The sequence below is a fragment of the Lepisosteus platostomus genome, chromosome 12 (assembly GCF_059453375.1).
Source record: "Lepisosteus platostomus isolate fLepPlt1 chromosome 12, fLepPlt1.hap1, whole genome shotgun sequence".
Lineage (NCBI taxonomy): Eukaryota > Metazoa > Chordata > Actinopteri > Semionotiformes > Lepisosteidae > Lepisosteus > Lepisosteus platostomus.
The window spans coordinates 33,914,719-33,941,396 of NC_142622.1; the positions used below are offsets into that span (position 1 = coordinate 33,914,719).

The 26,678-nt window shown below is 37.9% G+C and overlaps 1 protein-coding gene across 2 annotated transcripts; it reads left to right on the top strand.

Annotated features, from left to right (window-relative positions):
• Positions 1–26,388, top strand: galnt12 (UDP-N-acetyl-alpha-D-galactosamine:polypeptide N-acetylgalactosaminyltransferase 12). 2 transcript variants are annotated; one of them, XM_088601718.1, is made up of 11 exons: positions 1–1,216; positions 3,854–4,023; positions 7,609–7,798; positions 8,346–8,531; positions 9,350–9,467; positions 11,726–11,902; positions 17,380–17,511; positions 17,651–17,764; positions 19,733–19,888; positions 22,151–22,305; positions 24,822–26,388. In XM_088601718.1, exons 1-10 carry the CDS (start codon positions 861–863, stop codon positions 22,286–22,288), a joined length of 1,737 nt encoding a protein of 578 aa, XP_088457844.1. In that variant the 5' UTR covers positions 1–860; the 3' UTR covers positions 22,289–22,305; positions 24,822–26,388. The 2 variants fall into 2 exon arrangements, with proteins under 2 accessions (XP_088457844.1, XP_088457843.1); XM_088601717.1 differs by having other exon boundaries at positions 22,151–26,388.
• Positions 26,389–26,678: the final 290 nt, after the last annotated feature.

The window sequence follows — 26,678 nt, forward strand, 5'->3', positions numbered from 1 at the left end:
AAGCAGTCAGAGTAGCCGAACTTTTTGACAGAATTGCTACAAAACGACAGTAGTGCAACAAGTATAACCTATGAGAGGCGTGCTCAAGCATTTTGTTTTTAGTATGATCGACTGCTTCTTTTTATTTTGATTGCGTTCCTAAAAATCATTGCATTTCTGCAAAAGCTGCAAAAATACTGAAAACTTGGTAGCTCTATAAGGAGAAGTTTTTTTCTCTCTCCTCGAGTAAGAAAAGAACTAGCAAATTAGATTCCTCCCCTGCCATCACAGACTTCCTGGATACACAAAACCTGCTGCTGGTTTTACACAGGAGGTGTTAAATTTCGGTTTGAACGTTTAATTCCAGTATCCTGATTTTACTCATCTGCTTTCTACCACGAAGATCGAAAAGAGAAACTAAGGAAAGGAGCACGCGAAGTGGGTTTGGATAAGTGTTATAACTGTGAATACGCAGAAGTCTTTCCGTGATTTGACCTGGATTTTTTTCACATTGCTAATCTCATCTGGTAAATCCTTTTTCTCTCTCATCTGATGAAATGGGCAATGGTATTCACAGTTTACAAGACTAGAAAGCGTTTCTTTTCTGTAACGTTTAACCAGGACAAGGAGGTATCTTAAATGATATTCTTCAACCAAAAGTATCATTTCCTCCGCAGACACTTGATATTTCCATGAGCATGTGCACAGTTAATGATATCAATTTCTTTTGATCGGGTAGAATTGTGTCCCTAAAAAACCTCTTTCTGTGACGTGAATTAGTTCAGTTTCTTCAAACTTAGCCGCCCGGATAACCTGAAATTTGAATTGTACTGTACTTAGGTGATGCTTAATGCGTAAAGAGAGCGACAGGATCGGGCGCAATGGCACTTTTTGGGCGAAGGAGCCGGCCGAAGTTGATTATTTTTATTCTTGGAGCATGTACTGCGGGATATTTAATTTTTCACAAGAACAAGGACAAGGAGCAGGGATCTGCGAGCAGGCGAGGAGTTCTTACAGGTGGAACTGCCGAGGACACAGAAAGGTTACAGAAACCTGTTTATGAAAAGCCACCATTAGACATAAATGCCCTGGGAGAACTGGGAAGACCCGTAAAACTGGAACTAGATGGAGATGAGAAGAAGAAAGAAGAGGAGAGCATCAAAAAGCATCAGATCAATATTTATCTCAGCGAAAAGATCTCTCTTCACCGCAGGTTGCCTGTAATATGGAATCCACTGTAAGTGTCCGAAGTTTTCATGAGGTGTTACTTCCATTCAAGCACTTAACTCTGATTTTGTATTGGTAGAGGATTTAACCCTGTTTATGATAATTAGCGCTTAATAAGACTGCTGCAATTTGTTTTCTTAACAAAAGCCTGCCATTCCCTCGTTCAGCCATGCATTCAATCGTAGATACTCTGTTGCAGCCAAGACATTCAATCCCCTGATTTTTTAGCAGCGTGTAAAACAAGAAGTATCTGAACAATGAAAACCTATATAAATCAAAGAATGCTGGTGTTTCACATTAACACGAGCCTAACCTAGCTGTTATGATCCGTAGATTTACCGCACAAGGGTGTGTTAAAAGAAAAGCCATGCTCATTTGGGATTAAGAACTTTTTTTTAGTTGCTACGTTCCCCAACCCTTTGAATTTGAACTGTTAATGAAATGAAAATGTATTTACTCGTACCTAATGATTACGTGATTTCTGCATCTAAATCAGTCTATAATGTAGTTCGAATTACAATATTCTTTGTTTTTAAGGAATCAGTACTTGCCTTCAGGTGTAGACTTCCTGAAATCAATGGGTGAGATCGTTTTCATACTATGCAAAGTAATTGAGTTGTTACTTTTAGGATGACGAAGCACCATGCCTTAGTAAAAATATTCTAAGCGATTTTTTAATAAAAAAAAACTATCCTCTTAAAATGGGTTTCAGTGGACAAAAATCTGTGATGTTCTTCTTTCGACAAAGTGCAGCCTAAACAAAATCTAATATTTATGGAGTTTACGATTAAACGACATGGATGTTTGCCCGACTACCGTAATTATATGTATAATAAGCATTTTTTCCATTTTAGTGAAATTTGTTTCCCTTTCACAGTTCTTTTACATGATTTTAGGGCTTGAACCCTAAGGACTTAAACCACTAGGTTTAGTCCCGTTTAAAGAGCAAAGATCAGGATGTTGCGAGGAAGACGAAATGACAAGCCATAGTACGCCTTTACATTTTACACACTTTAGGTATAAGATTCATTACAACAAGCGTTTTCAGATACAAGCTGCTAAAATTATAAGCAAGTAGCTTTAGTTTTGGGCCATTTTTAGAATTTTTAACAATGCGATGACAATGTCAGAGTACTGTGCTGTTTCATAAATGTTTCATTTCTGTTGTACAGATAGAACTGGTTTCAGTCCCAAGAGGAATATAAAATATTGTATGGGATGGGAGGTTTCCGTATTGTGGGTTAGGTTTTCAGCTATTTACTTTTGAATCACCCTTGCCGGGTTCACTGGCTATTTCCCATTGCCACAAACATCACATGTGTTAAACATGTTTTGAAGGGATGGTTTTAGAATTGTACCGTTACTGCAATATTGAGACAACGAACGGTATTTGCAAGGCGACCGGTTTTGAAATAATATATCGTTGAGTTTAAAATATCACGACCCTTTCAAGCTCATTTGTTTTGTTCGTTTAGCAGATTTCGTTTAATAAAAATGGTTAAAGTCCAGTTTCGGACGTTTGTCTGTGAAGAGTTTGCATATTGTCATTGTGGGGTTTTATTGCGTATTTAAACTCTTAAACTGACGGGGTTTGGTTGGCTATTGTGAAAATACCTGCAGCAGTCCCATTCAGGTTTGAGTAATCGGGTGTTCTCGGTCTCCGCCTTGTGTTGTACAGTATACCTTTAGGATAGGCTCCGACTTGCTCTTGATCCTCACCTGGATAATTAGCTTATTGATAATGGATGGGTGTTGATATTTAACACACTTGAATGCGTCATCAAACAATGAGTGCTTCTGTAAGTGCATATGCATATATACTGTAGATGTTCTTATGCAAGATCTACGGTTTAATCTCAGGTGTGTTTTATGAAGATGTCAGATACAGTACATTTATACATACACAGATACTGTATATCATTTGTCATAAAGTCCATAACTTTATAACGTAAATACTAAGTACTAAAAAGTCTAGAGTAGGTATCTGAGTAGATACCCTGAAGCAGAAAAGATCGTTTAATTTAATAAAATATTTAACAAAAATGAGGGAATTACTATATGGAGAGCAAACATTCCTTAAAAAGATAAAAGTCATATTAACTGTTTAAATTAAACACAATACTGCATATAAGATGGAATGTGCAACTTTTTCTGTAGTGCTGACAGAATTTTGTTTCCCATGTAAGCACATGGGCCAGAAGATGGCATTGTTGTCCCACAGCTCTCTCGTCCAAACTGGGGACACTCTGTGTGGAGCTTGCATGTGCCATCTGTGTTTCTGTGTGTTTGAAGATGAGCATGTACCCCATCCAGGATATCTGCCCTGTGCTTCTGAGATAGACTCTGTGTTTGCACAACCCTTGCCAGAGCTCTCCACTTCACCATGGCCCAACCTCCAGCCACTCGTACTCCTGGAGTTTTCCATGATTCGCATCCCCTGAATACAAAGTGACAGAAATAGGCTCTACCTTTGTTTGCCACAAGTCAAAACACACCCTCATTTACAGCATTTGCCAGATATTGATTGCAGTAGAGCCCCAAAAACCCTCACTTAATTTTAAAGCCACAAAAATACCATCAAAAGAAACTGTCAGAATGTGTAGAATATTGAAAACCGTGCTCATTGCTGTAACATTGAATTTTGCAGCTGTAAAGAACTGAAGTATGATTACATCCACCTTCCAACCACCTCTGTTGTTATTGCCTTTTACAATGAGGCTTGGTCAACACTACTGCGAACGGTGCACAGCGTTCTGGAGACCTCGCCTGACATCCTTCTCAAGGAAATCATCCTTGTTGATGACTACAGTGAAAGAGGTGAGACGTTATTTAAATTTTAAAAGGAAAAAAGTAACTGCATAATGCGCTCAAATAGAAAACAAACGCCTGTTATGTTGGGGATAGTGGGGGCATCATCGGACACGAGGCACATTGAAACAAAGCACATTACTCCTCAAGAAAATATGTCACAGCACTGCTATTATATGCCAAAAACTGGAATTACAAGCCCTTCTTCTCCATACTTTCTTTTTTTAGAGCTACTGCAAGCAGCTACAGTAGGAAAGAGATGAGAGTTATCAGGGCACATTTGCATTTAAAGTAATCGCTCCACTGTCCTATTAAATTTGCTTTGTTTGTTTCTGTAAGTAGTTCCATATGTACATCAACATTACGAAATCCAACACGTTTTCTCCACCACTTAAACAGTGAACCCTCTGTGCTGACATGTTAGTGGGGTACATTAGATTCATACGCTGGAGGGTAGTACTGTCTACAATCAGTACTGTTATTGACATTTGTATGTTATCCCAAAAATCAAGGATTGTGCTTAATAATGGAAATTTGGTCATGTTCACAGTTGTTGTTTTCATCATGTTGTTTTTACAGTTGTTAAGGGCTGCATTCACTGTCACGGTGCTGATATAATCAAGGGAGTATTTTTTACAAAATGTTAAATCTGTATGAAGAACATTTATTCTTGTCTGAGCTTTATTTCATATTCTCTTTTCCAAGTTCCATGCTTAAATATTTCAGAAAGAGAGTGTCTCTAAGCTCAACCAAAAAATATGTAGGGCATAACAACACATCTCTTGGATAATACTTGCATTTTGTATCGTATCTGTTGCAACCCTTGTTATAATTTGCATGATATACACCTCTTTTACATCTGCTAGTAAGAAAGCCCATTCGATTGTCTGTTTTCTAACACTATTAAACTTCTCACTATTAATCACACTTTGTCCCACTCTCCCTAAACCATATTCTATACAACCCAAATACTCAACTTTTTCCCATTGAAGAAATATGTTGGTTGTTTCAGAATTTGTTACATGCATTTTACAGTAGTATACTAGCTCGATAGATAACAAGATAACCTGTTTAATGCTTTAGAAGTACAGAGATATTGTGTGTACATTTAAATGTGACAGATCTTCATTTCTTAGAGGGTTTTTAATGTAGAAAAAGTAAAACTATTTTTACTTTTTATATATTCTGTTAAGTGTGTCTTATGGTTTGTCTCGCACAAATGCAGTCAGAAAAGGTATTCCACGGTATCCAGTGCTTTAGAATTTGTGCACTTATAGAACTACCTAATATGGAAAGACTCTTCCCTAAACTATATAGTGCAACGTAATAGTAATTAAAATGAAAGAAAGACTGAAAGTAAAAATATATTAGTAATCTTATTGATACAAAATTGAAATGAAGTGAATCTGTTAATCTTTGGAAAAATGTTTTGTGTGTATGCTGGAGAAGTGTGCAGCAATATTGGAAAGTAAATTATGTTCTCTGCCTTAGGAACCAAGATTTGTATCTGCATATTAAGCTCATGTTTATATAAAAATTAAATAACAGAGCTCTGGTGTTTGCACAAGTAACAGTTGAGACTATCCAAGGTAGCAGTGGTCTTGAGTGACACAGGGAAACTGTATACTGAGAACAAAGCAAGCAATTTGTATGTGGTGCCATCCTGTGGTCATAGGAGAGATGGAGCCATAAGTGAGAGAACTATAGTGTTTTATAAAAGGAGACTTTTCCCATTATATTGCCCCTTGGGGATCAATGAAGTATTTTGAATTGAATATGAATGTTCTAGTAGCTATATAGGCTGCCATTACTAATACAATAATAGACTGCAGGTTCTATGTCAGTGTGACAGGACAGAGGGCCTGCATATGAGATTTGATTGTGCCTTGCTTTATTGAATGTATACTGTACACACTTTCTTTATTGTGTTTTGTTTGTTCTGTGCATTGTCTCCTCAGATGATTTCTAGCGGCATAATTGGTATGAAAATGTGAAGCAATGCCGCTTTTGTGGTAATTTAAGTAGTAGTTAGGAGATGTATCACACCCTCTTTAAGCATTAAGAGAGTTTGAAGGGGGAGAGAAAAAGATTTAGAAGTTTTAGTGCCTGGCTAGAGATAATCCAATTTAAAGCATTGATTTAATGGGCTGTCAGTCACATAGACACTGTGGTATTATCTGTTTGGGTCAGACTCATGTGTTAACAGCTCAGTCCATTTGTTCAGTGTGTTCACTGTTTACTATTCAGTGTAAAGAAGACATTCTGTATTTTCACTCTTCTGCATTTCCAGTCCAGTTACATTCTTTAGACCTAGAGAATACCATGTTATCATACAAGAATACTATTTTTGCTTGCCTGTGGCATGAAGACTGAGTAAGTCTAGGACTTTATTATTCGAATAATTATCAGCAACTTATCAGCACACCTGAAGAAGGCTCCACGGCCGAAACGTTGTGTTCTCTTTCTTCTTTTTTTCAGCATGGAATAAACCTATTACTTGTTCCTTATCAGCAACTTATGTTATTGTACTAAAAAGGCCAGCCTACTTAAAGTCTTAGTGGTGCAGAGAGATTGATTGGGGATTGTGCCTCACTGCAGTAGCATGTCCTGCTGAATATGGTTTCTTGCTTCTTTCACATAAAAAAAATATCTTCTTAAAACAAGCATTTGAGTCTCTAAATAGAGGAATTAGGTACAGGGCTTGACTAAGTCCGAAGGTGCATCTAAGATCAAGTTTGTGATTTATAATTACTTTAATCACTTCACACATGGGATAGATTTAATCTTGTGGTTATGTTTTTGTAAATTTTAATTTTGAATTAAAGGCTGCCAGTTTTATTATTTTTTATGCAAAAGTGTAATGGTTGACTGAACTACTGTACGTCTTCCACTTTGGAAGTGCACGACGAGGGCAAGGTTAAGACTCTGGCACTGTAAAGCGCATGAAACTTACACGAACACATTGCAGAATTCATGCTGTACACATGCATATACACTGGTCCAATAGCTCCAATAATATGATCAACTATTAATAATAATCTGTTCTGATATGTTATGATTAACTCTTTTTTAGCATGTGTGCAGACATTAGAGCTTTCGGCATAAATACTGTATGAGTTTTTTTTGTAAGCATTAATATTATAACCATGAATTAAATAAGTAAACTAATCTCTTTGAAGTGCGTTGTCTTACATGATGGGGGATCATAGGTGGTGGCAGCTGCATAAATATAAATTAAGAAATGATACAAAATCTGAACCTAGAAACAATAAACCAGACCAGAAGGGACCATGGTATTAGTCTCCCTGATTTTATTTGTTTAATCTTGAGACAAAAATCGAATTGGTCACGGACGTTCTAAAAAGAAAACTCATGCATAAGAAATGTGTAAAAAGCGTGCATGGTCTTCATTTCTCTTTTTCACTTCTACCACCATCTCCTCTCTCTCTCCTCTAACTGTGTATTCTCATCCTGCTTATCTTGTGTATTTTTTTTTTATTGTTGTTGTTGTCGTTCTGTAAAGCTCTTTAAGAAGCCACCTTTACAGGCGCCATTTAAAATGAAGTTTATTATTATTATTTCAAACCCGCACAGAACATTTGAAGGAGCCCCTGGAGAGGTATATTTCAAGCTTGCGGAAAGTGCGCTTGATCCGAGCCCAGAAGAGGGAGGGGTTGGTGCGGGCTCGCGTGCTGGGGGCGTCCATAGCCACGGGCGATGTGCTGACGTTCCTGGACTGCCACTGCGAGTGTCACGAAGGGTGGCTGGAGCCCCTGCTACACCGGTGAGTCAGCCAGCGCCATGGATCGTGTCCCTTCTGGCTGGTGGCGTTGGAAAAGAACAAGTGCCTTTTTGCGGGAGGGGGACACCAGCAGCTGACCGTATAAATAAAAATGCAAGAATGAACCCCCAGCTCCAGAAAAACACACCGTGACGCATGAAAAAAATACACAAATTACAGGGGAGCAGTCATAGCTTCAGATCTGAAACTGAGAAACTACTCAAGCCCCAAATGTATTGTTTTCTCAAACGTGCCAGAATCATTGTTGTTGCTGCTGTTATTGTCATTATTTGACAGCTATACTAAATTGTGTTATACCCCTGAAGTATTAAGTGCACATGTAGCTTGAAAACATAGTTCTGATGAACTCCAGCAATTACAACCATCCTATAAATAGGATGCTTAAGAGGATGCTCATTCTTAAGAGAAGGAGAAGGGCCGGCTTTCATTTGTGTTGCTTGTACTGTGGCACTGAGTGGGATTTGGCTGAGGTATAGTGTTATGCAAGCCTGCTGCAATGCTTTAATGCACAGTACGTTCCTTTTCCCAGAATAAAGGAAGACGAGTCTGCTGTGGTGTGTCCTGTCATTGACGTCATTGACTGGAACACATTCCAGTATCTAGGGAATTCCGGGGAGCCTCAGATTGGGGGTTTCGACTGGCGGCTGGTCTTCACCTGGCACACAGTCCCCGAGCACGAGCAGAAACGAAGGAGTTCTCCCACTGACGTCATCAGGTCTGTAGCAGCTGAGAAGTCTTTCATTAACCCAGCCGCTCTCTAGTTGCACAGTGAAAGAACGTTTCCAATTCTGACCTTTAAAGCCCGACTTTGACTTTTAGATCTACTCACAATGTTTAAGGAAGCACTGGGCTAACACAAAAGAATGCACACATTACACCCATTGTGAAAAGCATGAGATCACCAAAACTTAATAAAAACTCAATAAAAGCTGTCAACAGGCTGTTAGTTAGTTATCTTGTTACTTATTACTTGTTTGTTTAAATTGTGACTGGAGGTCTCACATTACATAAAGAGTAAAATAACCATGTTAAGCACAAATATCTTGTTTAGAACTTAAACATTACACAGTTAACGTGTACCTGTAAAAACTGTGGGCCAACAGTACCATAACATACAAGCATCAGGAAAAGCACTACAACAACTTTACACCTGTTCGTAAATAACATTAAAAGAGCTTAAATATTGCAACTTAAATATCACATGTATAAGTAATATAAATAAACCCCATAACATTACAATACAATAATATTTACTGACTCCTGAGAAATAAAAGACTGGGGACTGTTAGCAAGAGACCTTTCATGTTCCCTCAAAATAGTTTGTTTAAACTAGACTTGGTTTCCCATTCCACTTTCCAAACTGAAAGTGTGTAGTCTTGTGCTAGACTGTAAAAATATTGCAGGAGTAACTGGGAATAGTTACTGGGGTTCAGGTGACAGGTTTTCTCTTTGCCACATTATACATACAATATTCTTATCATGTGAAGATAAAAATAAATATCTGTGCCATTCAAACTTGTGCTTCACTGGCAGGTCACCAACAATGGCTGGGGGCCTGTTTGCTGTCAGTAAAAAATACTTCCATTATCTGGGTACTTATGACACAGGAATGGAAGTGTGGGGAGGAGAGAACTTGGAATTCTCCTTTAGGGTAAGATGTTAATAGTCAATATGCTTGCTTTTTTGTGCATATTTTCAGATCAGATCACTTTATTAGCCATCTACAATTCTTGCATTAGGAATTCATCTTTTCGCCATACCCCAGCTTACTCTCCATTAGACACACAGACACAGATAGGGAGAGAAGCTTGGGGTCAGAGCGTAGGGTCAGCCATTGTACAGCACCCCTGGAGCAGCTGGGGTTAAGAGCCTCGCTCAGGGGCCCAACGGAGTAGGATTCCTCTGCCGGCTGCGGGATTTGAACCAGCAACCTTCCAGCCAGAGACACAGATCCTTAGCCACAGTGCCACTGCTCTGCCCTGTGTTGTGGCACGAATTTTCACCCATTGTTATTCTAAGTGGTGAGCTCAGAAAATTCTCATGGGGGATAAACAGAAACAAGGACCAGCAAAAATCTTTCGCTTGATAAGCCTGACAAGGTTGATGCTTGGGATTTTAGTGGGCAGTGGCAGTAGTGGGTCAGACAACTATTAATTAACGTGCTTAAAGCAGAAATCTTTCAGTAACTGGCTGAACAAGGAAATGACTTCATTTGAGTCATATACCCAAAACAAATGATACTTATTTCCAGGTCCTACACCGCTTCTGAGTTCCCTCTGCTGCTAGTGGCACTGAGGCTAAGGATCTGTGCCTGTTGCTGGAAGGTTGCCGGTTCAAATCCCACAGCCAGCAGAGGAATCCTACTCTGTTGGGGCCCTGAGCAAGGCCCTTAACCCCAACTGCTCCAGGGACGCTGTATAAATGGCTGACCCTGTGCTCCGACACCAAGCTTCTCTCTCCCTGCCTGTGTGTCTCATAGAGAGCAGGTTGGGGTATGCGAAAAGACAAATTCCTAATGCAAGAAATTGTATATGGTTAATAAAGTGATCTTATATGAGCTCTTAACCCCTTTTGTTCTTTATACAATGCTATGCACATTGTCTCTTAAAGTCCAACAACTATCCTCTCAGCCTTGCATTCTACATAATACCTCTGTACCATTATGTTTACTTGGATGCCAAATGCTTGGTGATTTAAGGTGATGAAGAAATTGCACATGACTTCCTGGCCAACGAATCTCTAAATCTTATACTGTATATCTTTTTTGTATGCTGCACCACCTTCTCAGATCATTGTTCCGGAGCATTGCATTTAAAACTCTTCATTCATTTCTTCTGATCAATCTTTTAAACCTTTTCTTTTCTCCCATTTTGGACAGTCATCCCTTCTGAACATTAATAGTGAATAGCCTGCCTTTACAACTCCTCTAAGTGCCAATGTTTTCCAGCCACACTGTTCTTTGCTGATCATTTAGGAACCCCAGTCACTGCATTTCATTATTGTACACTAGTGCACGGATGTGTTACATTAAATTAAACCAAATCCCAATCTACTTTCATAATGTCACAGTTGAGGATTTTGCCTCAGTGTTTGGGGGTTCTCATTTCTTCTGTTTCTTTGGCCTCACTCAGACATTACTTTCTGGAGCATCATCCCCCAAGTCTCTTCTCCCTCCTTGGTTAATTTGGAAACATTACTAAAGGTTCCTTCAATCCTTTTGTTTATGTCTCAAGCATTTCATCTGTGAACCATACCTCCATTATACGGCACCATTACTTTCCGTAAATGAAGAATTCAGCAGTAGTGCATTGGGGTTCTTTTCATCGGGTTTGGAGGATCCTAGCAGCTTTGACCTCGCAGGCAGGCTGCCCATTCCCTCAGCTCAAAATATATTTTAATACGTTTCATCTCTATGTCACATTCATTGGCGTTCTGCTCAACTACAAGGTTGGAAATGGTGTTTTAAAAGGAGGTTTCTGGTGGAGGTCAAATATCTCATCTCGCCCACTACCCCTAAACTGCACATACTGTAATTATCTTTTTTCTAAGCACTCTCTTTATGCTCTTTCTTGTACTCCTCCCTACACCCTATTTTCAGCCTTCTAGGTGTCCTGTCAGCCTCGTCCTCATGGGCTGGCTGCTGTTTCCTCAGTTAGGCAAGTTGCTCAAAATAAACTTTAAAACATTTTCTCTATACATCACACTATTCAGAATTTGGACAACTGAAAAATTATTAGTTACAATAGCTGTTAAAATAATAATATTTTTACTTAAGCTTACGCTGTGTACTAATTCCAACTGGTTAATTTCATTTAGTTTGCTGACAATTTCATGTTGGAAAAAGTTAAGGTTCTTTGCATCTTCCTTTTGAATTTGTTGTCTGTGAGTATGATGTGTTCTCTCTGACAGATCTGGCAGTGTGGTGGCAGCCTTGAGATTCACCCTTGCTCTCACGTGGGGCACATTTTCCCGAGACAAGCCCCCTATTCCCGCCGCAAGGCTTTGGCTAACAGTGTCCGCGCTGCTGAGGTCTGGATGGATGAGTACAAAGAGCTCTACTACCACAGGAACCCTCATGCCCGTCTGGTATGTTTCAGTACCGAAAACAAAATACAAATTTTGAATTAAGCACACATTCGTGGCCTTTCTGAAAATACTGTAAGACGCCATGTTGTCGCAAATCCCTGGTCTCGCCACAGGTGAGAGCACGAGCTCCCACAAACTGCGATGTGATGTGGCCCTTCCTGCTCACTAGTCCCTGTAATGACTAATGTTCTGCGATGTACAAGCGAATGAGTACAGGTTGTGCAGCAGACATTCCACTGCAGAAATGTTCCAAGGTGATCAGGATGCAAAGTTAACAAGTGAGAAGTATTTGTCAGCAAAACCGTCTCGAAATCGAGAGCAATATTTCTGTTGTATTCATAAGCCTGCTTGTTTACAATGTAATAAGGCTGCATCACTGCATACATTTGACTTTTATTGTTGTTTGAAATGCAGTTATCAGTGCTGATTATTTCTAATCCTGAAATATAAAAATAGCCTTGCAGTTCCCCTTTAAGAATTTACTATATCCAAGACAATTGATCAGATATTTTTGTTTTAGCATGACACCCCTTAAAAGTGACTGACGTGGTAGCTAAAATGTACTGTGATTTGTATATTGTTTCTACGCCTCCACTCAAAGCTACCCTTTTTGCTCTTTTTTAAATCAATGACCTGTACATGTAGGCGTAAAGTGTACTGCAAACACCTACTGCATACCCGTGTTAAAAACCCTGGCCTGTACCCTTATGTTCTGAACAACTGCTGTCTTATTTCCAATTTGCATTTTCCTGCCAAGATTTTGGCACAGACAGTGGCAAAGCAGTGTACTGTGGACCAAGGAAATTCATTGCACACTCAAATGAAAACATTAATAATGTCGGCACAATGATTGCAGTTTTGAAGATGATTTTATATTTTGGGAGCTTGAGATACTGACCTTTAATAAACTCCTGTGATGTTAGCACTCTCAGACGTGCACAGCAATTGTGCACTGGGATGTATTTGCATGGTCGTTTGGAATGTGTACTAAACTCTTTTGACCTATAATTAGTTTTCGTAACATAGTTATTTACATACTGTATAAAACTGCACACCAGTACAACACTGTATATTAGATGGTATATTATTGGGGCAGCCATATCACTCTGCAACTCACAACTGGCAACCCACTGAAGCTAAGCAGGTGTGAGCCTGATCAGTACCTGGATGGGAGACCTCCTGGGAAAAACTAAGGTTGCTGCTGGAAGAGGTGTTAGTGGGGCCAGCAGGGGGCGCTCACCCTGCGGTTCATGTGGTCGTCACATGTGTGACGGGGACACTATACTGTAAACAGGCGCCGTCCTTTGGATGAGATGTAAAACTGAGGTTCTGACTCTCTGTGGTCATTAAAAATCCCAGGGCGTTTCTCAAAAAGAATAGGGGTGTAACCCCGGCGTCCTGGCCAAATTTCCCATTGGCCCTTACCAATCATGGCCTCCTAATAATCCCCATCTATGAATTGGCTTCATTACGCTGCTCTCCTCCCCACTGATAGCTGATGTGTGGTGAGCGTTCTGACGCACTATGGCTGCTGTCGCATCATCATTAACATTGGCGGTGGAGGAGAGTCCCCATCACTGCTTTGAGTGGAGTGTCCGGAAAAGTGTAAGCAATTGTAGGCTTCCAAACAGGGAACAAGTGGCATTAATACATTAATACATTTCAACTGAGGATTAAGCAGAATTCTGTTATTGAACCACATCTAATCAAAGCTAATACCGATGACATTTTAATGATAATGATAATTCATCCTTCCTTTCTACAGATTTTATTTTAAAATAAATGTTGAAATAATTAATCCTACACCTTTTCCTTGTGAACACTCTCGTACATTATTCTATACATATACATACAGGGCTTGTGGGAAAGCCTGAGCAAAAACTGTTTTACATACAATACTCACAACCATTCTCTTAGTATACACGTAGACTCACTCACCATCATTCATGATGCCCAATGTTAATCATTACTTTATGTCATTATACAGTTTATTATTAATCTATCAGAAGAAATCTAGCCTGAGAGCTTTACTTGTTAGATTATGCAGTGATGGTGTACTTTTAATGAAAAAATTCTTAAGTAGAACTTCTTAAAGATAGAGCACTTTCTCTAAGACCATAAAACAATGTTTCTTCCATACAGCAACACACATGGCTGCTCTGTCTTATTGTGATGAATGGTCTCCTATGCTGAGATGCCCCTGTATGAAATGAATTGATGAATGACCAATTAAAGAAACATCCCCTGGGCAAGACAGCATTTATCATTTATCACTTCAGATTGCTGTACTGTATGTCATCCAGCAAAATGTAGTTTTTTATGGCTGTTTTGCCACATGCTATGGAAAATCTAGTTGGGAAAATAACTACCTCTACGTCAATGTTTTTGATCCCTGTGCACATTAGGTTTAGGTTTGTAGATGAATTCTGCATTTAAATTAAACCAGTGAAACTGGTATTTACATTTTATTGTAGACTAATTTGTTCATGCAAAAAGCACATGGATCAAATAGCAGCAATAAAGAGTATTATTTTACATTTTTAAGTTGAATTATTTTAGAAAATATTCATGTACAGTAAGTAAAAAAAACTTTTTATTACTATTTGTATATATTACACTAAACCTTAAAATGATCTTTTCACTTGGTTGACCCTTGTTGGTTTTAAGAAAAATTAAAGTGTATGAATTTTGGGTATCTGTGACAGGCATCAGTCTAAACAAGGTGGCTGGTGTGATCTTGGCACATTAAAAGGGAACTGCAGACCTTATTTCTAAGACCAGTTAAAAAAAAAAATAATTGAGGGTATTGCAAAATGTTACAAATTCCAAATTAAACACAAAATCTTGAACTTTGTGAAAGTACTGTAAGTCGCCATGTTGTCGCAAACCCCTGGTCTCGCCACAGTCGAGAGCGAGAGTTCCCATGAATGAACGTGAAGCTGCCCTTCCTGCTCACTAGTCACTAGTGGTGTGTGCATTAGACATTTCACCACAGAAATGTTCCAACGTGATCTAGTAAGTAGCATTGGTTGGAAAAAACGTCTCGAATCAAAATCAATATCTTTATTGGATTAAAAAAGGTGTGTTCACAAGCCTGCTTCTTCTTTATACCTGGAAAGTTAATCTTTTACACTTTACTCTGTACATTTTACTTCCATTGTTGTTTGAAATGCACTTACAAATGCCGATACTTTATAACCCCAAAATCTAAAAATCGCGTTGCAGTTCCCCTTTATGACTCATGATGGACAGAAGGCTTCAGGGTCATGGGTCGTTCAGCAAAACTCTTCTCAGTTACATACTGACACTTGTTGGTGTTGGGTTGTTGCCGACACTCTCTTTATGGCAGATCAGGTCAACTTGACTGCCTGGTGCTACATTGGGAAATCAAATGCTGTACTTCATTCTGAAATTAGTCTAGCGAGATACACATTGTCCTGCTAATTGTGTAGCCCGCTTGGTAGTCTTGCACGTTAGCAGCGTTTTGTTACTTGTTTCTCTTGTGAGAAGAGAATGTGACAGGTTTTCCCTGGATGCCATGGATGTGGCGGTTGTCAGATGGCCGCCGTCTCTTGATGTGTGCTTCTGTGTGATTTACGAGGAAGATGAGTGGCAGGGCGATGAGCAGAGTTATTGTTTGTGGTTTTGACAGGCCATGGAGCAATGGTGGTGCCCAAAAGCCCACTGCGTGCAAATCCCAGTTGACCACTGGTGTGGTGACCCAGGATCAGGCATTGAGGAGTTTTCAGTGCCTGATCTGACGAGCCACTCGACACTTACCTCGTGTGTGGCAAATAAATGCTGTGTACGTTTCTCATAAGGAGTGACCCTCCAGGGTGCAACGAAGTGAGATCTGGTCCAAGGCAGCAAAGCTCAAACCCTGTGCAGTGGGTATAGCAAGATCAGAATCAAACAAATGGAGCTTTAAGTTTCCCTTTCCTCCTAGGCCTTGCAGTGGAAACAGAGTGGTGCCGAGTGATGTAGTAGGGTCCGACTGGATGACTTTGATTTATGTTCTCAGTGGAGAAGCAATGAGGTGGCACTTCCCTAAGAAGTTAGAACTGCTTTCCGACTGAGTAGGAACAAATTATTTCACCGTGGGTAAGGAGTTGTGTCCTGGAGAAACCGTGGGCTTGACCCAGAATCAATCAATTTATCTATCCACCCAGAAATGCATGTTCAATAACGCTGAGCACAGACTATTTTGTAATTTATTCCTGTTTTCACATAGTACAGCAGCACTTCTGTTGATGTACTCACAGAGACACTGCCAACCAATAAATTCATAACCCCTTACCTCCCCCTTGAGACCTGTTATGTATTTTGGAATAATATTGTCAAAGTGTACGACATGCTTTTGCTTTAGTAAAATTAGAACAAAGTGAAAAACAATTGGAGTAGCATGTGAAAATCAATGAGACAATCTTGAATAGAAATAAACATAGAAACCATTTAATATGAGGACTGAATTAAAAAAATAAGACTTTTTTATCTTATTATTCATACATATGGTTTTGGCCTGAACTAATGTTAATCACCGATCAGAGAGGCTGTTTAGTTTTTGTACAGGTGTACAGTACAGACTGATCCAGATAAGTAGATTTAAATCCCAGATTTATTTAATATATTCTCTGAATTTATGAGATCAAGGAAGCATTTTAACCTTAGGTGTGTATATGTTTGATTTATTTCTCCATTGTTTTATTTGCACATCAGTTCTTTAAATTGTTTAGATGTTTCCCTAACAGTATTGTATGACTTCAGTACATTATTGATACTCACTGTCAAGCTCAGTGTGATTAAACAGTTTTAATCCAACATTTGTTACCACTTATTTCTATAGCCAGTGATATAACTGGAGATATAGAATTATAGGCGCAATGATCTATGATGTGCAACAGTTGTATTTTTAAATGATAATTTTGAATTTAAACCTTGTGCCCATTGCTTGTTAGGTTAGGCTCCGGCTATGGAAGGATTTCTTTACCGTTCTTAATATTATTAGAAATAGAGCTACCGTAAATTAAAAATTACGGGTGGCATGGTGGTGCGGATAGTAGCATTACTGCCTCACAGCGCAGGAGCCCTGGGTTCAATTCAGATTCCTCCCACGATCTAAAGACAAACTGGTAGGTTAATTGGCTTCTGGGAAAATTGGCCGTGGTGTAGGTGTGAGTGTTTGTGTCTGTGTGTGCACTGCGATGGACTGATGTCCTGTCCAGGGTATGTGCTGTCTTTCATCTGTTGCTTGCTGGGATAGACTCCAGCTCCTCCAATGACCCTGAAGTGGAAGAAACAGTGAAAAAATTGATGGATGGATGGATGGATGAATTAGTAAGTTTCTCCATAAGTGAGACAATATGCCGAGCATTGCTCTAGAAGAAATGGTAGATGGTGCTCTTGTTTGACATTTTTGATGCAAGCTCTGTGGGTGGTGACAGGGAGCGTGACCTTTGGATTTTAACGTTCTGTTTTAGGAAGCCTTTGGGGACGTGACTGAGAGGAGAAAGCTCAGAGGCAAACTGGGGTGTCAAAACTTCAAGTGGTACCTCGAAAATGTCTACCCAGACATCCATGTCCCAGAAGACCAACCAGGAATGTTTGGCATGGTGAGTTTGTGGCCTTGGCCTTCCCCACGAAAAGCTTTACATTTTGTTAAGAAATGATCAAAACTGTGTTAATTTGATTGTGATTTGCTTGCTAAAAACAGGGGGAATCATTTAGAAGTAACAAGACTTTTTTTTCTAGCTGAAGAACAAAGGAATGGTGAACTATTGTTTTGACTACAATCCACCAGATGATAATAATGTTGCTGGACATCAGATCATCCTGTATCCTTGCCATGGCATGGGACAAAATCAGGTATGTTGCAATTCCCTCCCAAAATACTGTACTGCTTACATGGTGAGTCAGGAGCCATACGCATACACTTTCCAGACTATAGGAAATTCAACACCGAATGATGCAGAAATCTTAGGACTGAACTGCTGGTGTACTGATAGCACTTGTACCACTCAAGCAGGGTTCCTGACTGACAGGGGCTTTTTAATATATTGCACCATCCTCGTGTTTGTACCATGTTAAAATATAATTACTAACAATATCATTCTATAATGCTTTGCAAACATTATAAATAATATAATGCAATTAAAGACTGCTGACTACAGTATTATCACAGGATAATAGCCAATTAGCCAATACTTTAATAGAAAGTAAGCCTTTAACAGAAGTTAAGACACAAGTTTCTTATTTTCTCATTTACCAATGAGCTAAATATCTAGTTTTAACCCTGGATGTGCAGATACAATGTCCATTAGCTCCTTAATGCATGAATTTCCATTTATTTCATAAATGTATTAACGGTAGAACCTGCAGGGTCTTCATAAAGGCTGTGATGTCAGAAGTACAATATGTTTCATTAAAAAAAAACCTTGGGTATTGCTTTCTTAAATGATCCACCATTGCATGCTTTAAATAGTTCAGACTACTTATGCATATTTCCTAATTGCCAAATATAAAAGCTACTGTACACATATCCAGCTATTGAGGAATTCTGAATTTGCTCTTTAGCAGGTTAATGGGCAAATTGCTCTTTGTGGCCTTTAAAGGAATGAACAGTTCAGGACTCACGGAGGATTAAACAAAACATAAAGTACTCATTTGCATTTTCTGCAGTCTTCTCTTCAGTGTAGTACAGTATCTGCGTCAGAAAACATAGAGTGGATGTCAGTGGACTTTAGGAAACAGTATATTAAGCTACTGAGTCTCTGTATAGTGGAGAATTTTATTTTTATATACAGTAGGGTCTTTCCATTCGTGAGGGTTTGGTGCAGAGACCTGTGGCAAATACAAACAGCCAGATTTGCAGGCTAGTGGGTAACTGTGCGGGGAGCAGGGCTCACTCACTAGCACTCTAGTCTGTTGCGCGGCTCATTTGAAATTTGAGAACAACCTTTGGCTTGCTTTCATCGTCTTCTATCCAAAACCCGTCGGCCGGCCTGAATCACAAATAAGCGAATTTGCACATGTTCAATTCGCATTTAACTTGAGTACAATGTTTCGGATGTATTTCTTCTAAATAAATCCTAGCAACAACTGGCTGTCATAATATTGTTTAGTTTCTGGTTCAGAATAGTAAATTGAGTGTTAGTGCATTATGTTTATAATATTTAACATGGTTCATATTGACTTGTATACCGTTACTAACAATTTACATCATTTAGCATTTTTCTTATGACTATAGAATAGTACTGCCCTTCAGTGACTGTTCTACAGTCCTTTACTGCTTTTACACAGATACATAAGCCACTCTTTCATACATTGATATGCAACATTTCCATACCCTGTTAGTAGTAATGACTGACTGACACACATCATTGCATTTCTCTAAATTGGGACAGTTGAAGGTGACAAACAGAAATTTACTACTAAGTTTTGCTATTTAGTATGTACAGTAGTAGTTATAGTATGTTATAGTATAGTAGTAAAAAAATACTAGAATTGCTTAATGCTAAAGAATTGCTTTTATTTTATGATAACTAGCAATTAGCCCTATGAGACAGATTGACAATTCATTTACTACTAGAACACAGATGTAGTCTGTAAAAAAAAAAAAATGTTTACACAAGAATGTCCTAGTGGGGTATTGTGAACACAATATTAACACTTTGGTTTCTTTTTAGAGAAAGGATGCATGCTTATTTGTGTGAATGGATGATTATAATGGCAGTAAAAACACTTAGCCAGAGTTTATACCTTTATCTCTAGATTAGTTAGCATTTCTTTTCTTTAGGAAACTAAACTGTTTTGTGCTTCTTCCTTACCTGACAGTTCTTTGAATACTCTTCTGACAATGAGATCCGCTACAACACCAGAGAACCAGCAGGCTGCGCTACAGTGCAGCCTGGGACAGAGTACTTAACCATCCACTTATGCAGGAAGCCGGGGCTGCCAGTCCCAGAAGATCATAAATTTATCTTAAGAGAGGTAGGAAAATTACTTTTTTAATGCTAGGATTGGGAGAAAGACAATAGAGGGTTGTCCTTTTCCTTAGTGGAATTTAGACAAGGAAACTCCTGAAGTTCTCGGAGACGTTTCTTGATTTGCTTCCTTGGTGAATGCTCAGCCCTTCAAAAATTGTTTCTGACCTTACAGATGACATCTTTTTATCTTGTCTTTGGATTCATTCAATCTTAATCATTTTTATTGCCAAGAACTTGAGAATTAAGATCTCAGAGTCCTAAGAATGACGGCGGAAGATGTTGGGGGGGGAAAAGGAATATTACATCTTGTTTTGTATTTTGTTTTTACTCTACCTTCACACAAACATTCAAGCTAGGTGGCACAACAACACCAGTTTTGAAAAATCCTTTGAGAAATGTACTGAAACCATAAATAACGTGTGGACTTGTGGTGCACTGGTCAGGCATTTTGCTTGGTTTTGCTTGGGTAGTGATGGCTCCTAAATTAACTCAAGTACGTATAAAAGCTCATCATCGGGAGTGAGGAGTCAGGAGACTATACTGCAATATTACAACCCTTCCCAGGAGTAAAGTTTACTCTTTAGCTGATCGCTGTTCTATGTGGACGTGAATCGTTCCTTGCCTTTCCCTCTGAGTGTTTCCTCATGATAAAATTTATATTGACCCATTTCAGACTAGCCGCCCACAGAGAGCTGCTGAATTCAGAGATTAGGACAATCGACACTTTACAGGTTGGGAAGAGGTGCCAAAGAGAAAGTAAAGAGTTGAAAAATTGAATTAGGGAGAAAAGCATGTGTGAAAGAGAAAAATGAAAAAAACAAAACAAATCCAAAGCAGATTAGCTTCATTGTTTCCATGACTACACACCATTGTACATCTTTGCTGCTATGTAATGCCTTTTTTGACTTAACATTAACACAGTATACTTTATATTGACCCTCTTTATGAAATGTGAATTAGAATTTAAAAAAATAAAGAAGATGATAAGGCCCAGAATAAGATAACGTAGGTTGACTTTCAAATCGTTACCCATATTTGTTGCTTGAGACTCCCAACTGCCTTTTGTGTGTGTATTTGTTTTTTTCTAAATAACAAAACAATTCATGCAAAACAAATAATTCAAAATTAGTCCTGTAATGGTTCTGTTTTTGAAGACTGAACTTTTAGAATTTTACCTTATGTTTTAGTCACAATTTAACACACATTAAAGCCTTAACTGTTCACACATCTGCAGCTTTTACTTTTGAATAGTAAAAATTGTTATTGAATAATAAAAAAAACAATTTCAACAATGAGAAAATAGTACAAAATAAAAATACATGTTTAACCACAAGATATTCATTTTTATATGTATTCGTATTATCTGAGCGTGTGGATCCATCTCCTTCATTAACTTTAATGTTTAAGTTAAAAGTGAAATGAAATTACTCTGTTAACTGAATAACATTTGGAAACATGTTGACAGTAATCTAGATTTTTGATTTTATGAAGCAGGATTGAATTGTATACGGCTAAGTAACTATAGCAGCATATCCTGTACTCCTAACCTGCTCTTATCAACCTAACCCGACTTGGAGGTTGCAAGCTCGACTCATGGACCAATCAGTCCCCTGCAAAAAATGTCCATTTCTTATTTGATACTCTACTCTCTTTGCAGTTAGTCAGGTTGTTTAAACCTGAGTTGCTTTAACTTGAGAACTTAAACCTGAGTTTGCCTTTGTGAAACAGTCACCCTAAGTTATTGGCTTAATCCTATGTGGATAATTTGAGAAAATTAGTTAATAATAATAATAATAATAATAATAATAATAATTGCTTACACTTTGTCCTTGCACTTTTCCGGACACTCCACTCAAAGCAGTTTACAGGTAATGGGGACTCCCCTCCACCACCACCAATGTGCAGCATCCACCAGTTGTAAAACTGCCTCTGTGAGGCCTTTTATATACCTTAACTGTAATCTACACCCATGTGCAAATATGGCATTCCTACCCTTTCACAAATGAACTAATCAACGCCTCACCTCCAACTATGTCTACAGACAAGTATAAGAGGTTCTTACAGCAGTGGCCGATTGGCTGAAGTCTCAGAGACTAGGGGACACAGTTTCAGCCTGTATGAGTTACAGGTCCTTCTCTGTAGAATGCTATATACTGTGTGTAAGAGCTTGTAGTCTGTATATTATAATATTGTCTCTTTTGTTTTCCTTTGTGTCTTAATTCTCTAATTATATCTGCCTTAATTTATTTTTATTTTATTTTTGTAGGATAGTACCTTGTTCCACATTAAAACACAGAAATGTGTGCAAGCTATTGACAAATCTGACGCAGGCAGTCCAGCTCCAGCACTGAGACCGTGCACAGACACCAACTTCCAGAAGTGGTTTTTCGAGGAGAGACAATAATACAGAAGAATGTTTTGGTGAGACAATATTGAGGGCCAAGCAGAACTAAAACTGGCAGCTCTAGTTTTTATTCTGTTGCATTATTTGAATGTTTTTACTTTATCTCTTTTCTTGTCATATTAGATTCAGTTGTCATAACGTATCACATGAGGTGGTGTGGTGTTACATACTGTATGTAATACTGTATGTTAAAATGAATTTACATTGTGCCTCTTCGGAATTTTGTCTGTTATGTTAGAGCCATCCAAACAGTGGTGCTCCAGCTCATTTGTGAAATTTGGGAGACTGAGAGGTATCTTTTCTCTATTTTAAGTTGAATTCAGGGAAAATTTATTTTGGCACCACTTCAGAAAAGGAGACACCTGTAAGGCACACCTTGCTTCTTTATGAAAAACAGCTTGCTGAGTGCTAAGAAAAGCCTTAAACATGCCTTATTATTAGTGTTACATGAGGGGAATGTATTATTATTATTTATTACTGACCAAAGGAAATACTGTAAGTACCTAACTGATCTTGATACTTGTGTGTGATGTTTAAAGTGCTACAGTAGTATTCATACATAACACATGCTTTACACATATCTCCTATTCTGAAGTGTTACTTGAAATTCTAGTATTTGGCCTCGGCCTCTTGTTCTTTTTTTAATGGTACTATATGTGTTTTGGACTGCATTCATAGTATCCTATTGAAGTTGTCAAGGGATGGGTTTCTTTGATTTTGCCCAAGATGCAAATTGATCATTTTAACTGGGAAAACAATAAGTACTGAAATAGAAGTACTACCTACACTAAAACATTTCTATTTTGATTTTGTTATAGCTGTTTATAGGTTACCTTTTCCTCAGTACCTTAGGCATTCATCAACTTTGTTCCTTAATGCTCCTGGTCTCACCACAAAGCTGGATTTCTAACTACAACAACTGCTTGTTGAAACAATCACTTAATTCTGAAAACTCCAGTCTACATTTTTTACATGTGATTTATGTAAATGATTTGTAAAACAGTGAATTTTCAGTTTTGTATAAACTCTTCCTTGCTCCATTGTTAAAAAAACATCTCCAGTTTATAAGGGGAACTGCAACGCTATTTTTATATTTTGGGGATAGAAAGAAACGGCATCGATGAGTGCATTTCAAACAAAAATAAAAGTAAAATGTAAAAATATCCGATTTACATTTTTAAATAGGTTCATTTTCCGGTATGCACAGCACAATATTCTACAATTGAGAACAAGGCCACAAAACATCTGGTGATGTGATGCGGCCCTATGACTTTGTAAACAAGCAGGCTTGTGAATACATCTCTTTTACTCCAATAGAAATATTGCTCTTGATTTCGAGATGGTTTTGGCAACAAATACTACTTGTTATCTGTGCATTTCTGTGGGGAAATGTCTGCTGCACAACCTGCACTTATTCTCTCGTGCATCGCATTACTTTAGCCATTACAATGACTAGTGAGCAGGAAGGGCCGCATCATGTTGCAATTTGTCGGAACTCTTGTTCTCGCCTGTGACGAGACCAGGTGTTTGCGACAATGTGGCGACTGTACTGAACTGCAGTTCCCCTTTAAATAGCAATGCAAACTATTGCTTAAAGGATGTAGTACTTTTGGCACTGCTCATGAGATTTAACTACTGAATTTTGTATAAATCACTAGCCATTGCACTAACTTTGAAGGCTGATAGTAGACAAGTACATGTCTAATCTTAACCTCCAACACTCCTAGAATTAACGTGACCTCGGTATGGGGTATTTCTCTTTCATGGTGTCCTGACAACCATTATTCCGGATGTTGAATTTTTAAAGTGCATTTAATGAATACCTCACACATAAAAGCAAAGCAACAATGGCAGAACAGTTAATAGTAGAACATGGCTGTACTATGCAGTATAGAAGGTTTTGATTTGAAACATATAATTCAGGTGAAGTGGTGATTTGCTGAAGACCTTACAGTCAGAACATCTTTCTAAATAGAAATCACATTTCAGGTCTGTTTGATTGTGTGCTCTATTATCTCTTTCTTTTTTTCAACTACATTTAAGTTCACACAACTGTAAAGTGTTGCTTGGACACAGCAGTTTTGAACAGTGATAAATGCAGGACTGGGAAATTTAGTCATGTTCATGTCTGCACTGCACTGAAATAATTCTAATACGATTGTATTTCCTGCACATCAGATTGCTATATTTCAGAAACCTATTCTACATTATTAACGATTGATGTGAAATGATATTTAGGTTTATCTGTAGGGTGTCTTTTTCCTTCTGACTGCAATAATTAATAATTATTTAAATTATGATAAGATGTGAGAACTTGGCAAAAAACAGACTCTTGGAAACCAACCAAATTACCTTTTCACTAACCTTTAATTATTCATATTCTTTAAGTATTATCTCTTGTTCCTTTTCATCCACATTTCTCAAATACAGTATAATAATAATTATATGGCACATTTTCAGGTGTGATGGTTAGTTAAAATGAATTTATTTTAATATATGTTTGATTCCTGGCTTTACGTTTTATTTCTTTTAGTTTTGTGGTCATGCAGTCCTGAAAACACAGAAGTGTCATCTGTGTTGAGAGGCAGTTGTCACAAGCCTATTTCCTGCCTTACAGTCTCAATGATGTGTTTTTAAAATGGAAGAAAACAACTTTTTTTCTTAATGTGTCGAAATGAGACTGCTCATGAAGAATGATTGATTTATTAAGGATTTTCATGGAATGAGACATGGAATGAATGTAATGTTGTGATATACATGTATTTCTTTTACTTAAAGTTTCCTAAAATATTATGGTAAAAAAACAATATGCATATATGTCAACACATAATAAGTAAAAATGTAATAATGTAAAATATTAACAAAGAGAAAGCTAGAAAAAGCATTTAATGTAACAAAGAATGATGCTACGTATTTGCTTAGGACAATATTATAAAATATTGTTTTTTTAAATATTTTAAAATATATTTTAAAATATTTTTTAGAAATGTTTTTCAAAAATGATCCTGGGAATTGAAACGTTTAGCGAAATGACTTTCTTATCCTCTTGAATAGCTATTTTTAAACTTCCGGTACTGTATATCTGGAAAACAGCTATGAAGATAAAGATAAAAATGTTAAAAAAACAATACGACGGCACATACAGACAGGTTAAGGCTAAGGATTTCTGCTGCAAACAGTTTTAGAGTGACAGAGTTAAGGTGCTACTGTATGGCTGACACCAACAGTCTGCAAAACATTAATTCAAAACAACTAATTCAAACATTAATTCATGCGTGTATCTGCCCTGTTCATTGGTGGTGTGAGAGGGTGAACGGTGATCTCTGCCCATGGCAAGAGGCACATGGGAACACTGTTCTGTACTTGAACCAGGTGCTTTACCCTGATTACTCCAGTTGTATCAATGGAAACCCTTAATCTCTAGGGATTTATGTTGTGATTAATGAGCACTGCAACCTCATGCTCTCTTAGGTTGTTTAACACTACAGACACCCTGTACGAAGTCTGCTTCCATCCTGCTGTCTCTTGTTTTGTGGAAGTGATTTGATGCTGCTATAAGGCAGCTGGTGAATGGATTTGAACGTTGTGTGCTGTAACTCACATCATTAGAAATGAGTCAGCACAAAGGGAAGTCACTCCAAGTACCAAGTACTTGCACTTTGTTAATGTCTGTCCTTTTCAAAACAAAACTATTTAATGTGAAATTGTGTAGTGGACTAAGCAGTACATTTCTTGTATTATTACAAAGAGTGAGACAATTTTGTCGATGGCTAAATGTGTATATAATGCATACAATAGGAGTACTCAAAATTAAACGTAAGCAGGAATTGAACTGTATTTTCTCAGTGATATTTATAGTTCTGCTCTTCAAGAGGCCTTAACAGATATGACGTGTGTAAGGGCTTATATAGATTTTTATTTTTTTTAATAAATTACATTGTTATTGCTGATCCCAGGTAAAAACTGGAATAATATCTTTTGTTAAAATATCATTTTGTAATTTTTAATTCTTGTTCAGGGGAAGGGCTATTTAGCTTTTTGCACTTTTGGGGGTTCACTTTTGTATATTTCAATTAACTTAAATAAAAACTGAAATAATACATTCTTCATGTGTTTATATTCTGTATTGGTGTCTAGTATTGTAAAGAGAGAATTTTGACAAATTGTTTAAATATAATCTAAAATCATAAACATCTTCCTAAGTCTGATATTTCTCATCATCCAGCAAAAATTTGGACAGGTTTCACAGCCTTTGAACTGCAAGCTTTTGGATGGTTCACATACTTAGAGTTACAAAACGTGTGCTGAGACAAATTAATCAAAATCTTGTGCCAAGGACAGGAATTCCCTTTGTGCCCAAAGTTCAAGCCATATATGTTACAACAAAGAT

What these genes read in the sequence shown, in the direction of transcription:
- galnt12 (XM_088601717.1), top strand. Translation starts at nt 861, where the DNA reads ATGGCACTTTTTGGGCGAAGGAGCCGGCCGAAGTTGATTATTTTTATT. An exon ending in CCTGTAATATGGAATCCACT is followed by an intron (nt 1,217 to 3,853) that starts GTAAGTGTCCGA and finishes TGAATTTTGCAG; the next exon opens with CTGTAAAGAACTGAAGTATG. An exon ending in AACCAGGAATGTTTGGCATG is followed by an intron (nt 17,512 to 17,650) that starts GTGAGTTTGTGG and finishes TTTTTTTTCTAG; the next exon opens with CTGAAGAACAAAGGAATGGT.